The 15602-nt window shown below is 41.3% G+C and overlaps 1 protein-coding gene across 4 annotated transcripts in view; it reads left to right on the top strand.

Moving 5' to 3' along the window:
• INO80D (INO80 complex subunit D) overlaps positions 1-13835 on the top strand; it is a 46757-nt gene extending 32922 nt beyond the window's left edge. The window contains exons 12-13 of one of the 4 annotated variants that reach the window (XM_026088665.1): positions 378-1570; positions 12483-13835. In XM_026088665.1, coding sequence (XP_025944450.1) covers positions 378-1546 — 1169 coding nt within the window. In that variant the 3' untranslated portion in view covers positions 1547-1570; positions 12483-13835. Of the gene's footprint in view, positions 1-377; positions 1571-2011; positions 11095-11537 lie in introns of those variants that run through there. The other 3 variants (XM_026088658.1, XM_026088648.1, XM_026088640.1) reach the window with 3 other exon arrangements.
• The last annotated feature ends 1767 nt before the right edge of the window (positions 13836-15602 follow it).

Genomic DNA, 15602 nt, shown 5'->3' with positions numbered 1-15602 from the left:
AATTAACCTAAGTTATACTGATTGTAATGTGATAAGTAGAAGGGGCTTTGTAGACTATTCAGGTTATTGCAGCATTGAAGGAAGTCTTATTTAAGCATTTTTACTTTAAGTCTGGGAAGCAACTTGTATTATGTGGAAGAGGAGTGGGGAGAGAGAGAATTCCATTGAAGAGGATGGTTTAATTTCTAGTTTTTGCTACCAGGCTCACCTAGTGAATACTGGAGAAGGAAATTTTCTCTTTACCATGAGATAGTCCAGAAGCTTATCACACTCTGCAGCTCTGTACTGAACTATCTGTTACCTCTGCATTCTCAGAGCTCCAGTGCTGGGCTCACCTTAGAAGAGCGCTCTAACTGCTGGTGTCCCTGTTTCTGCAGGTAAAAATGGAGATCTCCTTCCTACTACAGAAGAGGCTGAAGAACTGGAACGGGCCCTACAGGCTGTAACTTCTCTTGAGTGCCTGAGTACCATTGGCGTACTTACACAGACCGATGGTGTGCCAGTTCAGGAGCTGTCAGATAGAGGGATAGGGGTGTTCTCTACAGGTGCTGGAGCTCCAGGAATGCAGTCCTTGAGTCGAGAGGTTAACACGGATCTGGGGGAGCTGTTGAATGGGCGTATAGTACATGATAATTTCTCCGGTCTGGAGCTGGATGAGAACTTGCTCCGTTCTGCTACCTTGTCCAACCCACCTACGCCCCTGGCAGGGCAGATCCAGGGGCAATTCTCAGCCCCAGCCAACGTCGGCCTTACTTCTGCCACTCTGATAAGCCAGAGTGGCCTTGGGGAGAGAGCCTTCCCAGGACAGTTTCATGGACTTCATGATGGCAGCCATGCCTCCCAGAGGCCCCACCCTGCCCAGCTGCTGAGCAAGGCAGATGACCTGATCACCTCACGACAGCAATACAGCAGTGACCATTCACACTCCTCACCCCATGGAAGCCATTACGATAGTGAGCATGTGCCGTCTCCCTACAGTGACCATATCACATCCCCTCACACCACATCCTTTTCTGGTGATAACTTGGCAGCTACCTTCTCAGCAGAGATGCCCATGATGGCACAGCACTTGCTCCCAACTCAGCTGGATGTGCCACTTAGTGGGGTGGTCAACCCCAGAACTCACTGGGGAAATCTTCCTGTCAATCTTGGGGACCCCTCTCCGTTTAGCAACCTTCTCGGTGCAGATGGACACCTCCTGTCCACCTCCCTGTCCACACCACCTACCACCTCGCACTCAGAGACCACACAGCCTGCCTTCGCCACTGTGACCCCCAACAGCTCCAGTGTGCTTCCGGGGTTACCGCAGACCAGTTTTAGTGGCATGGGTCCTGCCTCCGCTGAACTCATGGCCTCCACCTCCCCCAAACAACAGCTCCCTCAGTTCAGCGCAGCCTTCGGGCACCAGCTGAGCTCCCACAGTGGCATCCCCAAGGACCTGCAGCCCAGCCACAGCTCCATAGCTCCTCCCACGGGCTTCGCAGTGACCGGTGCCACCGCTACCAGTACCAATAACGCATCCGCGCCCTTCACCACCTCCAACTGAGCTTGTCTGCCTGGCTCTGTGCAGGTAGATGGGGGACCTGTGTTTTCTATCTTTACTTTTTTTCCTTTTTCTTTTTTTTTCCTGTCCTCCCCTCCTTTTTTTTTTTTTTTTTTTTTTTTTTTTTTTTTTTTTAAAGAGGGGGTTAAGAAGAAAACCCCTGCTTCAGTACTGACCAGGGTTAGCCCTCTGTGAACCTTGCTGTAGCGTTCACATGTGCTTGTTATGCACCGGTGCTCATTTATTGCAGGCAGGTTCACCGTTCCCCAATAATTCCTTAAGGATACAGCACAGTTACTGGATGTAATTGATCTTAGCAGTAAGACCTAGAAATGGGAAGATACCTCAGATTACTGATGCATGTTACTGTTTCCTAGGGTTCGGATCAGTGCTTGCCATCCCATTAGCATCTGGTAGGAAGTTTTCTAGCGGGCAGAAGTCTCTTGATTTTTTTACTTTTTTCCAAAGGTAGCATCTGGCATGGAAAACTTGGCTGCACGCATTGATTTGAGAATGGTGCATTGAAGTCCTAAATCAAGACCATGGTTCAAAGATGAATTTTGACAGTTTCTTAAAATAGTCTCTTGACCTCCTCTGTGTGTGTGTGTGTGTGTGTGTGTTTGGGGTGCAGGGAGCAGCAGTTCCTTTTCTTATTTTGTTGAAGAAGTGGGAGTCGTCCCCTTCTAGAACTGGTCATTGTTCTTATTGCATGCTGATTTTTATTTTTGATTATGATGATTTTTAATTCATTGAGCAGCAAGGGGATCAATTGACTGGTTGCCCGGAAATCTGAAGGCTGGTGTGAAGTTAGCCCAGGGAGAAAAGAAAGCAAAACAGAAGGACTGAAATAAATCATGGTGTAGTGAAGATTCCTGTGCAGAAATTCCCTCCCTTGCTGAATTACTGTGGCCTTGTAGCATTGATGATTTGCCTTTTCAAATGTGGCTTTGTCCAGAACTCCTTGCCTGACAGGCTGACAGGTATTTCCCAGCTGAAACTGGAAGAATTCTCTTGGTACTCTGCCATCCACACAAGTCTAGGTCAGACCCTTTGGTAAGTTTAACATGGATGCTCTTCTCAAATTATGTCTAGCTACTGAGACTTTCTTGAATAGCTTTTTTTTTTTTTCTTCCCCCTCTGGGAGCCATAGAATTTTTCAGACACTTATGGGATTTGATGCTCTGTATGTGAAGCGGAATGTATGTAAGGAACTAGCAGGTACCTGTCAGTAGTCATGGCTAACCAAAAGAAAAATCACTGAAGCAAAATAGGGAGATAAGAATTACTTCTGTTTGCAGGACTATTTTGCTTTTACTGCCTACCTGCTAAAGATCGTTCTCAGACTCTGGTAGTAATTTCAGTTGTTAAAGAAAGGAATCCACTACCTTTTATAAATTTTATTTTTTTATTCAAGCAGTAACAGCAGCAGAAACCCTGAGGTGTTTACTTGCATCTCTTTATCAGGAAGGGAGAAAAGGAATTTGCTTGTGACTTTATAGGGCTCGAACTAGCTACTGTACTCTATGATTTTGCCTGTAAAAGTACAGACTGTACTCCTATTTAATGAATATAACCAGTCTCTACTCTTCTTGGTTTGCTTCTAAGATGCAGATGAGAGAGAATGGGGGAGAAAAAACCAACACATTTCAGTCTCTTACTGTTGAAGACAGTTTTCATTCTACCTTACAGTAAAAAGTCCTACCTGCATGTAATCTAGTCTAATTCAGAAAATGAAGAGATACCAAGCACATGTAATAGGGAGGCCTAATAACTTGTTTGAGCAAGGGAACATTGCATTAAGTTTAGTTGCTATAGAAATTCATTTTGTTAGCAGTCAGGCCCACACCAAAATCTCTGACCCAAACCTCTGCTTCCATCTTGCTAAGGAACAGAATTTAAGTGGGATAGACCTTGCCTCTGGTCACTATCATAGCAATTATACTATCCCCTTTTCTTGAAAGATTTGTCCTCCTTAAATATAAAGGAGTATGGATGATGCATATGTCCTTTTCTGAAATTGCAAGTGTATGTGGGTGAAGGAGACAAAAATGATTTTCATGCTTCTGTTGTTATGAAGTCCTTATTTCATACTTGGTAAAATAGATCTTAATAATATAAGCCGAATATTCTTAAGTGGTGATTTAAATATGTTTGTAACATTTAAATGTTTTTAAATCATGTAAAAAGTTGAAATGAAGCCTAAGAAATCCTGCTTGTGATTGTCCTGCTGATTTGAGGAATGCCCAGTGGTATTGTGAAATGAGGCAAATCTGACAAGGCATTTATTTATTTTTGTATTATGTTCCCCATGCTTTGTTGAGGAGACAATTGTTTGATTTGCAAATGATTTTCGTTGTGTCCATATACTTTCGTCAATGTGTTTCGGATGACTGGCTGAAAAAGAGTGGAGAACTAGTTTACCAAATGGTTAATTCTTTAATCTGCTTGTGTATTCATGTCATTTTAGATTATATTAATTTCTATAAATCAGTTTCAGGACTTTAGTCTTGAAATGGTTCTTGCGCTCATCAGACACTCTAGTGAAGTTGCAGCTAGTGCAGAGTATGTTTGCCCCACATCACATTTCTCTTTCTTAGCAAACAGAGCGGGGAGGGAGAGAGGGGAGAAGCCAAGAGCCAAATTCTGCTTGCTCCCATCAGTATAAGTTACAGAGAAGCTCTTTGGTCTAAGGTCGCTGTGAATTCATACCAGTGTAACTCGGAACAGACCCCAGCCCTAATCTGTTCACTGATTTAGTCAGGGGATTTTGAAAACTATCGAAGACATGCAGTTCATAATTCCCATTTGAAATCAATGGCCATTTTGTACCTGCATTCCTTTAAGGCAGCATAAGAAATCACCTCTTGTCCTCCCACTTAGACTTCAATTTTGTATATTTCTTGATGACTTTTCCCTGAAAAGTGACTACGTAACATTTTTCAATGAGCAAACTAAGTTTGCAATAAAGCTGCACTTTCAAAAATAAATTTCCATTTGTATACATGTGAACTAGGAGTCCCTCTGTCCTGTCTGATGCAGAGTTCTGAAATGGGCTGCCACTCTCGCCTTTTCCAGGTTCATCTCTTGTGCTTTCACTGCCACTGATTTCATGGTAACAGCCTACCAAGCAGTTACGGGTTTTGATCTTAGATTTAACAAGGTGGGTCATTCAGGTGGGCTTCTATACCCACGCAACCTATTGACTTCACTGAATCAATGTCTTAATGTTGGACGTGAGGGATCCAGTTAGGTGTATGCAGCCAGCGATGTTTCACACCTCTTCTTCTGCGAAATACTGCAGGTCTGCTTAAGGTCGTCCTTGAGGCTGCTACTTATGGGGTTCCCTAATAGAAGTCTTGCTCTCGTGGAAAGGTTTCTGTGTATTATCCCCTCATACAGTAATTAGCACTCTAATTACCCTTTCACCTAAGAGTCAATGTAGCAATTTCAGTCCATTGATTTGAGATGGTCAATATCTGTCATGCCCCTTATGTGTTAACAAATGGAATAAAGCTAGTTTAACCTAGAAGTTAATTTCTTTTATATAAGATTTGAGTTTTAAAGAATTGAAAAACATTAGACCTAGAATAAAACAGCAGTAATGTCATTTTTGATAATAGCAGCACCTCCATTAGTCTTTGTATGAAAATGTAAGTACAGGCAGGAATGACACTTAATGCAAAATGAACTTTGGCAGTGTATGGAGGAGGCTGGTCAGGGACAGCCTGGTATATAAGACATTCTGTAAGACTTGCTTGGTGTGTCCCTTGACTTAGGAAGACATCATTATGCCAGCTTTGAGGGGAGCTGTATGCGCTTAAATACCTTGAGGTTGATTTGCTCTTTGGCCTCGTAATCACTATGGTACAAGAAGATGAGTCCATGATGCAAGAAGATGGAAAAGATGCATCATTTTGTCCCCTTCTGCCTTCCAGTTCATTCATATTTTTGCTTTGTTCCCTTCTCATTGATAGCATTGCTTATTTGTATGTTTGGGCATAAAGGTTAGTCAAACATTTACGCTGATAATGCTGAGAAGTAGCATAGTCTGCCTAATGCTCTGGGGAGGAAGATTGTGCAACAGCTAGATTTCCCACTTAGTTCAGTAAGTTAGTGAAATGAGCATTCATAGTCCTCATTTGAAAAGCATTGGAAAGTCCTAAGAAGCTCATAACCTGTTAGGCAAGATATCAAAGGTGGCATTGGGACGACTACAAGCGCAAGAAAAAAATGACAACAGCCATCCATAATAGCAAAGAGAGGCCAAGGGAAGCTGCTTTTCTTCCCTTCCCCCCACTTTTTTTTTTTTTTTTGGTGTTTGCTTTTAGTAGCAGCTTTGATACCAACTGCATGAGTTTCTGTCTCTGGATAACATCCTCAGCTTCACCCTAGTGTTGGAAAACTGGGAATTTCTGTTCTGAGCTGCCATGTACAGTCTGGTGCTGTTGGCTTCAGCAGCACTGCCCAGGTGGAGACCTAGGATGCAACCCACAAACTGGTATTAAAATTTGTTTTGAAGTTTCATTTTGCTGTAACCACATCCACATGCAGTCTAGGGTTGAATCTGCTTGCTGGGAAAGAAGGGTCTCTCAAAGGCATAAAATAAACCCTGTGAAGGTGTCTTCACTGAAAAGTCGGCCCTGGTGATTAATACATGGGTTGTTAGTCTGCTCGTGAAATTACCCACTCCTTCCTGCGGGACTGCAGCATCGCGGGTGTTGCGTTTCCCTGGAGGCATCAGGAGAGCTCCAGAAATATTTCACCCAGCCTTTGTGCTGCAGCAAGCCGAATCCACAGCTGACTTCTCAAACAGCATGAGCCTTTTGGGCAGGGGGGAGGGAAACATTTCTAGAAGAGGCAGCTACCTTGAATCTTTCACGACTTGCAAAAAGCAGGGACGATGGCAGAAGGTGTTTTCAGCAGACAAACAGTGATTCTCTGCCACGAGGCGTTTCTGTGGGTGTCTGGGCAGCTTTCCTTACGGGATGCTTCTGTTCGCTCCTATGTTTTTACCATTTCATGTGAAAGAGTCTCCTGTGCAGGCCTGCTATGAGGTCCTGTGGTGGTGGAAATATTAACTGAAATAGTAGGTTTGGGCTAATGTGCTGATCAGATCTCTTCACAGGGCCTTTGTGGTCTCTTGGGTGACATTTAATAGTGTGCAATTGAAAAGGGGTGCTGTGGGCTGTTCCTCTTAGCTCCTGTGTTTCCTTCCTCTCTACATTTCTTCATCACTCTTTTTTTATTCTCCCATTCTCAGATACTTCTCCAATGTAAGTAATGCCAACCAGTAAGTCTTCTGTGGCTTGGTCCTGAGTGAATCTGACTGTAAAACGAAAAGGAGGAGAGATTGCTGCAATTCATAACATGCATTTTGGATGCTAGAGCAACAGTGCCATAGATCAAAGTGTTTCTCAGCTCAGTGAGTAAGATGATGTTTCACAGCATGCTGATATGTCGTGAACTAGCTGCTGAGGTACAACATTGATCATGGGAATGTACATGTTAGCAGTGAATGTTGCAGGTGTTTTTAGTGGGAATTTACCTTCTCACAGGTTCCTCTTGTTTTGAGAAGTGCATCAGCAGAAAATCACCTAGAAAACTTCAAATATTTCCCTTACTTAAATTCTTCTTTAAATACCTGCATGAAGAAGCCCAACTAAAAGTAAGGGTGATTGGTGGAAAGATCTACATTTGTGTTTACTAAATCCAAACCTGGACTTTCAGAGAGGTCTGCTCATGAGAGACCTTAACTCTATCAGATAAATCGTTGATTTGGCTTTTAAAATTAGACAAAAACACTGTTGCTGGGGGAGAAGAGTTTGTGAGAGAAGGAGGAATTGACAAAAGAATAGCAAATGTATCTTGGAACCATTTTCTCACTCGTGTCTTCAGCCATTTAGACAAAAAGTAGTGACTGGGTTTGGGGAGCTTTTCCCTTCTCTTGTYCCGTGGGTGCTGGGTTCTTTGCTTTCCCCTATTTTACTCTGCTTTTGCATTCTCATTTTCTGGCTCTTGTGGAATAAGGCAAGATGGTGGAAACATGAAGGAAGAAAATGGGCTAGGCTACAGATCGGCAACAGTAGTTGGAGAAGGCTTTCTTTTTCTGGCTCCTTGAAGTGTTGGTGTTATGTTTAGTCTTCCCTCGCTCATAGAATTCAGTTGAGAAGTGAACAAGATGAAATCTAGGCTTTTGACTTTAAAACTGTATATACTCAATGTAGAAAAATGCATTCTTCCTACTCGCCCCCCTTGCTAGCCCCCCAAACACACGCACGGTGAGACAGCGACAGACTATGCGTGTATGAGCTGCGTACACATGCTGAACTTGGTCCAGTAGTGCTAATATTTTACCCACTTTCTGTCTTCATAAGCTGGTGCCCACTGAAGTTGGCTCTGGGTAGGTAATGTTCTCAGATCTCCTTTGGAAAACTTTGACTTTGGTGCAGATTGCTCTAATGTAGCTAACTGCTATGCCATTTGCTTCTACTTTGGAGTGGACTGATTTACCCTGAAATGACTCTCTAACCTGCGTCTTAAACAGCATAGGTGGTTCCAGTGAAAATAGATTCATTCTGAAGTGATGGACAGTTGGATTCTCATGCAAAATATCTACATCCTGCTAGAAGGGGTTGAACCAGTTTCTCTGAACAGTGATTACCTTCACTGTACAGTTTTGGGTATGTCTCAGGGATTCCTTGTGGAAATAAGGGCAGTTAACAAAAAAAAAAAGTAAATAGTTTTAAAAGTAAATAATAATTTAAGGTAGAGCGTCATCTAAGTTGAGAGCACAAGAAAGAGAAATCTTTGTTCAGTTTTATAGTCCACAGTGTCTGGCTTAGGGACTCTTTCTCTTCTCGGGGCTCTCGTCTCAAGTTCAACATACAGAATCTTTTTTCATCACGCTCAGCTTTAAACTTTTATTTAAAGATACCCTTCCCCAATGAGCTTTCAGAATACTTATTGTAGATTTTAAGAGAAATGGTATATTAATTTATGCTATTAACATCACCTCATAAATTATAAGTTTTATACTAAAGCTGTATTGAGTGTAATGAATTATGTTGCATATGTGTTTTTAATAGCTATAAAATTATATACAAGCTTTTTTGGAAAAACAAACTAGTGAAGCACCTTTTTACACTGGATCTTTGCCGTGTCAAGGTGTACAGCTATTCTTTGCTACCTTGCAGATATCTATATCTATATCTATATATAGATATATATATATATATAACTAAAATAAAATGGTATCCTGTATCAACAAAGCATAGAACTCTTTTTAACCCTTATATTGCTGTTCCTATAACTCTTTTAATTTTATTTTGAGTGTTACATTCTGCAATAATTTATCTGTGGTTTGTACCTATGATTAGAAATTTAGTTACAGGGTAAATAGATCAAATTAAAAATCCAACTACTGTAGCTGGAAGTTGTGAACCAAGTTTGTAAGACCTTTTCTTTTTTAAATGTATTTATTTCCAGTTAGCTCTGTGAGTTGGAATTTGAAAAGTCAGAACATTAGAAATCTACAGTGTCTTATTCAGGAATTTTTCCCCTCCTTTCCTCACAAAGGAATTCCCACTGTGACTTATAAATAGAATTAGACTGCTTGTGTGCATGTATGTATTATATATACACACAAAAAATATGCATTGGGGGGGATGTATGTGCGATATGAATGTGTATATTGTATGTAGGTCATAGTTTTGTAAAGAGAAAAGTAGTTGAGAGGTGATGGAATGTATTGTAGAAATGTGATTATTTAGTAGGGGGTTATTATGTCCTCACTGTTGTATAAATAACACAAACTCTCTACTACATAATCTTCTGTTATAAGGCTAACTCTGATATCATGTCAATTTTACTCTTTTTTTAAATGAGTTGCATTGAGCCCTGTTTAAAATGTCATGAAAATACCAAGCTCCCAAAGACAGCCTTTAAAATAAAATAAATGGGGGACTGGGGGAGGTGGGAGAAATGAGTGTGTTTCTCAGGAGACACTGAAATGGGAAGGTCTGTATTTGGTGGAATGGTGAGACATGGGAATTACTGTATCTCTGCAAATTAATACCTGAATCTCCTATGGTCTGATTTAGAAAATGTTGATAATCAGTTGTATTTGTGTTTTCAAATTAGGTTGTAAGGGGCATTGTTTATGAACTGATCTCCATTCTGTAAAAGGATCTTGCTTTCGGAGTAGATTCTTTTCTTTCCTGAGGGTTTTTATGTGTATATTAATTTTGCCCCGAAATTGCTTTTGTGGGATTACAGAACAGTATATACTTTTGATCCAGGGAGTTTCACTTGTGCTGTGAAATTCTGAATTGAATTATGGCCACTTAATTTTTCTCATGATCAGAGAAGGAAGCTCGCTCTTTATGGGAGTTCTCACTGGAAATTGTGAGAAATTGGAAACATTCTTACAGATTCCCTTACTCTTATTATTATTAATCTGTTACRACATTTAGGCTGGAGAAAATAAAATCGTAAATGTTATATATTCATACCATTATCACTTTTAATCATGATGATCCTGGTGACTTTAAGATCTGTTTAGAAAAACAGAGCTTCCATTATTGCACAGATATTTTAATTTTTTGAAGGCTTTTTTYAAGCAGTTGCAAATCAAATCTTAATTTTTTTTTATTTTTATTTTTACATCCTTCTCCCTCCCAGTCTGTTGATATCCCCCAGACATACCCCCACACAAATCCTCTCTTGCACATACACATACAAGTGAAAGGGCAGGGAGGTGGAAGTTGTCAGAGGCCTTTCCTTCTTGTTATTTGGTGGTAATGGGAGTTATCAGTGTAATTCTTTATGCCTTTATGGGGAAGAATAGACCCGTTTTTGTGTATACCTGTACAGAGAGATATATCTGTATATGAGATGTTGGTAGCACTTTGCTGAATGTGGAATTGCCCTCATGATGTACAATAAATACGTATGAATGCAATCAATCTAAATCTATATATACATGCATACAGATGTACAGATGGAGTATACATACTATCACACACAAGTACATTAGCTGTAACACGAATAAGTGTGTGAGCTAAAGAGAAAGAATATCCACAATAACTTACGTGTAACAGGTAAGCACTTGTGCCAAACAAGGTTGTTTTAATTCTTCTGAGGGATTTGGATGACATCAATGATTGATCTGAGCTTGGTCACCATTGATTTTTGTTACCTCAGCCCTCAAAGTGGAATTTCCTTGGTACGTTTTTGCTTCTGTTTATTCTATATTAATACTCATTGAGGCCTCTTGCAATGCCGACCTCTTCTGCTTCTCTGCTCCATTGCCTCCATTCCAGCTCCTCCTGCCCCACCGCCTCAAAAGTTTATCTTGCTGGCAGTAATCAGCTTTAATGGCCCAATCCAGCTGCTCTTATACACTACTAAAATTCTCTTGGTGACTGTAGTGGCTGCTGAATTGGGCCCTGAGCACTTGCTTGAACTTGCTCAGAATTTTCCAGATATTCAATTGTGCTTGACTACAACTGTGATTAATTTGGTATGAAGACAAACTTTTTTTTTTTTTTTTTAGAAAGTGATGCAAAGCTTCCTAGCACGTTAAAAGGCTAACTCAGCATCATGTTTTAGAGGTGAATATCCAAAATGAGAAAAGCAAGCTCACTGGAAAAATCTTCAGTTTTCATCCCCAGGGAGAGACAGGGAGTTGAATATGCATGTTTCCCGTGATGAAAGCAGTGAGCAGAATGCAGGCTTGTGCCCTGGGTAGTGGTGGTGTCATCCAATACATCAAGAGAAACACAGCTCTTTCCGTGTTAGACTTAAACGGATGTTAAAATTAACTGTGAATAAGAATTGACCATTGAGGAGATTTTAAAATGAGCTGCAGAGTTGACCATTAACATGCTAGTACTTTGCATCTTACTGTGTATTGAACGATTTTGCTTATGCGAGTAGGTTGTGTTTTTGAGTCTTTCCTGTTTCCTGGCTAAATGGGGCTTCCATGTCCTTTTAGCAGAAAGCAGCTGTCAGAAACCTGCTCAGTCACACTTAAGCACTGTTGAAACTCCTGCTAACTTATGCTTCAGTTTTAATGGAGAATGCTGTTCCAATTCTGTCATCGAGCCTTATTGCATTCCACACTTTGAATATGGATGCGGCACTATTTTTCTTGGCCACAATTCAGCCATGGGATTTTGTCTTCCTTGCATTTCTATTAGAAAAAGGTAACTGATGTACTGTCCCATCTGAGCTTTCATGCAATCGTCCACGAAGAGTTCTATAATACATATGTTTGGGCGTGTGTATGGGTATGTCTGTGTACTGTGTGTGTATAATACATATTTATATGCACACATATATTACGCTATTTCAGTTTGTGTATGTGGAGAACGTGCCCATTGACTCTCTCCTGATATATACTCATGCATACGTATATTAAATATGTATATAGAGTGTAGATGTCCTGCATATACATGTGTATATGTTACAAACCTTGGTTGGCAGTTTTTTTACATTTCACAAATTGCTGTCCTTTACGGAATATTTTCACTGAAACTGCATTATATAGAAGAAATGGAGAAATGTGTTATCAAAGTTTTATTTTAAAAAGGAGACTCTTAATTATCTAAAGCCATTTGTAATTGTCTTTTGACTTTTTACTGGAAGGGTTGTCACAAAATGCAAGCAGGCAACCCCTTACTCCCACTGTCTGTTAGATGGCCCTAAGAAAGAAAGGGGAACATAAGTTTCTAAGTATGTATTTCCTTCAGGATTTTCGGAGCCATACTGTAATCACGTTCTGCCCCAGCCCCCCCTTTTGTCCAATTACAATTAGTGATTCATAGTTTCTTTTCCACAGCTTTCCCTCATTACTTTACCTTCGTAAACCATTGTTCACCTCCTACGTTTAACAGTACTGATCTCACTAAGAAGATTTCATGTTCTTCTGTCATTTCAGGAAAAATATCAGTTCATCACTATTATTGTTTCACATTTTAACATACTTTGTAGAGGATGGATTTTTTCATGAAGCTGTCTGTAACAAGTCTTCAACTTACTTAATGTGAGAAGCCTTCACTGGAATCTATTGCTTGTTTCCGAAGAGTTTCTGCAACTTTTTTCTCCATCATCACATTAAGTAATTCCCTTCTGATTTGATGCCTGGGGTTTTGGGGTTTGGGTGTTTGGGGGGTTTTGTTCTTGTTCTTGTTTTTCAGTCCCCCACCAATGCGTTTATCTGCAAGTGGAGCAAAACAGATGCCACAAGCCCAACCAATATCCTTTGTGCAATTAGCAGTAAATATCTTTATTCTAGATTTAATTAAAAAGAAGATGGCAAATGGACAATCTGAAGTGCTTAGAGGGAGCGATCACTCTTTTTTAAGGCTGTCTCAGAGAAGTTTGTGTTTGGTGTCATTTTAAAGGTAGCTTGATCACGCTTTGATATCAGAAACAGCCTTGTAACAAAGAGCCTCGTACAGTAGTTTGGCCACTAGAGTTTCAAATGTAAACAAGTTGCAGTGGGAAAGCAAAGGTGAGGCAGTGTATTTTGAACCAGTGAATTGTAGCTTGCAAGCGTAACTGATTTTGAAGTAACTGCATGGTAGCAAGGATTAGCAGTCTCTTACACCCCTTCCTTGTTCCCTTTCATCCCTGACACACGTGTTCAACAAACCATACATTGGGAAAAATAAGCAACTTTATGACAGCAAAGCTAAACCCACTTGGCGACTGCTTAAAGGGAACATGCAAACTTGCCCTGCCGCATCCTGTCTCACGCTGTTAGCTGCAAGACTAGCTAACAGGCACAAAAAGCCCGGTGCAGTTTGCTTCTGCGGAGGCGCCGCTTTTGGAGGAGGCGCTGCGAGGGGATGCCCGAAAAGACGGGCCGCGGCGTGCGCGGGCCCGGCGGCAGCGGCGGCGACAGCAGCTCAGCCCACGGCCTCGGGCAGGAGCGCTTCCGGACAGCATTCCAGGGATGGGTAGGAAAGCGCGCGTTTGTGCTTTCCCTTTAAATAGGAAAAGTTGGCTCACATGTTCCTCATACTTCTCAATGAATGTACTGTATTACCATTAAAAAAAAAAAAAATCAATGAGATGATGATAGATTGGTCTCCTTTTGTTATCTGGTCCTTGTTTAATTTGTTTAAGGGTTTTTGTATACAAAAGTTTACATTTTTATGTATATTTTTCTTGTGTAAAAACTGATGTAATATGTGTATAAAACACTGTATGTATTATCTGTATATAGTGTGACAAAATGATTTTCTTTCTTTCTTTTGGATGTATTAATAAATCTTGCTGTGAAGTAGCTGTGTTTACTATGGTGAAACCCTCCTTCCCAAGCCATTTTGCGAAGTCCAAGATGCACGAATGTTGCCCAGGCTGAAATCTAATCCATAAAGAGATTTTTTTTTTTACGGTGCCTAAGTACAGTTATTAAACTGTCCTTTGCTCAGATAGCTGTAGAATCTGATTCTGCTCTTGCTTATTCTATAGTGCTTTCTAATAACATTAGCTAATTAGTTCTGCAAACAAATTGGGCCTTCAGTCTCACTCTTGGTTCTAATTATAGTGCTTTCTAGCTCTGCATCGCTGACCCGGAGAGCAGATCCTCTTTGTCTTGTTTTCTGTTTTGAGTTGCAGAACGGTACTTGAAATGCAATTTAAGGAGTATAGAAAATAATTTTGGCTTATATGTTGCAATGTTTTCTGAGATTTAGAAAATATATACCTGCTTTGTCACTGCAACTGGTAAGTAGCAATTTGGCGCTATTTTGAGGCCTGGCATGTGAATGAGAAACGATGGCTGCCGAGCTGCCGGCGGGGCTCCTGTCGGCGCTCGGGCAGGACTGCTAGGCAAGGGCGCGCGTGTGGCGACGGCCCGAGTCGGTACCAGGTAGGGAATCGCGTCTCCCTCATTTCTGAGAGAGGCAGCTGTGCATTAGGAAAAAGCTGCAATTCCTGCCACTTTGCTTAGACTGGTACTAACCTTTCCGTGCAGCATTTGCTCTCCGAGAGTAGCGCTGAGGACTGGTTCCTTTTAGACAGATCTACCCCTTGGACGCATCGCGGTAAGTAGCCGGTTGCTGTATCTTCCTTCCACTAATTATATTTTGTGAAGTGTTCCCTTTTCTTTCTGACACGAGGGTACGTTCCCACAACTGGTTTCCATCTCTGATGCCTTTGAACTTGTGACTTCCAAGCAAAAGGCAGCCATGGCCCAAGAGCGACCACAGCCCAGCTTCTGCTTTTCATAAGCAGTCTCAAAGCTGCCCTGGTCATTGGAATAATAATCAACAGAGATTGATGAGTAGGGGATTCAGTAATCTGACTTTTCTTTTTAATGAACAGTGGCCCCGCCATTCCAGACAGCATAATTAGAGCTGCATTTCACAGTGCCTGATTGCAATTCGGGCCAAGGGAGAAGTGGTGACAATGAATGATGTAGTCTTCCCTGCTAACACCTACGTACTGCGAAGGATTAAACCGGCTTGTGCTTTTATATCTAACCTTCTTGGGAGGCAGGAGTACACTGGAAGTACCGCATCTGAGTGGTCCTAGCCATTCTAGGGAATTTTTAATGTTATGAGCATATGGCTGGGCACTATAGGGGTAATAGTTAGCCGGTGATTGGGAAATTCTGTGCCACAACTGATGCGATTTTGGCTGCGTGCGTGGATGTCACGTGCTGGATCTGGAAAGTGCTCCTATTTCTGAAGTATCCCTTGAAAAGGAGCTAAAATGGTGAGAGATTTGGAAGATTTGATTCCTATGAAAAAAATAGATTGGGGTGGCCAAAAAATCTGCTTGTAAGAAAACAGCTTAAATTTCAAGAGTAAGTTGCTATTCGGTGTAAGACTTGAGGTCATGATGAGGACTCAGATGGCAGAGGTTAGGAAAATGTGGGCTCTTTCTGGGGAATGACTCCCCAGCAGATAGAGCTGGCTGGTCTGTGCTCCTGAACTGGGTGTTCCTGAGCATGTGCTTGATGCAAAAATGAGCTAAGACCCCTGCACTGACTCGGAGAGACCGAGTGGGTCACCTGGGGGGGTTTCCAGCACTTCGTGAACCCAAA

Source organism: Apteryx rowi, unplaced genomic scaffold (assembly GCF_003343035.1).
Source record: "Apteryx rowi isolate R43461 unplaced genomic scaffold, aptRow1 scaffold_12, whole genome shotgun sequence".
Taxonomy (NCBI): domain Eukaryota; kingdom Metazoa; phylum Chordata; class Aves; order Apterygiformes; family Apterygidae; genus Apteryx; species Apteryx rowi.
The sequence above is the reverse complement of the archived record's forward strand: the minus strand, read 5'-3'. Positions and strand labels throughout refer to the sequence as shown.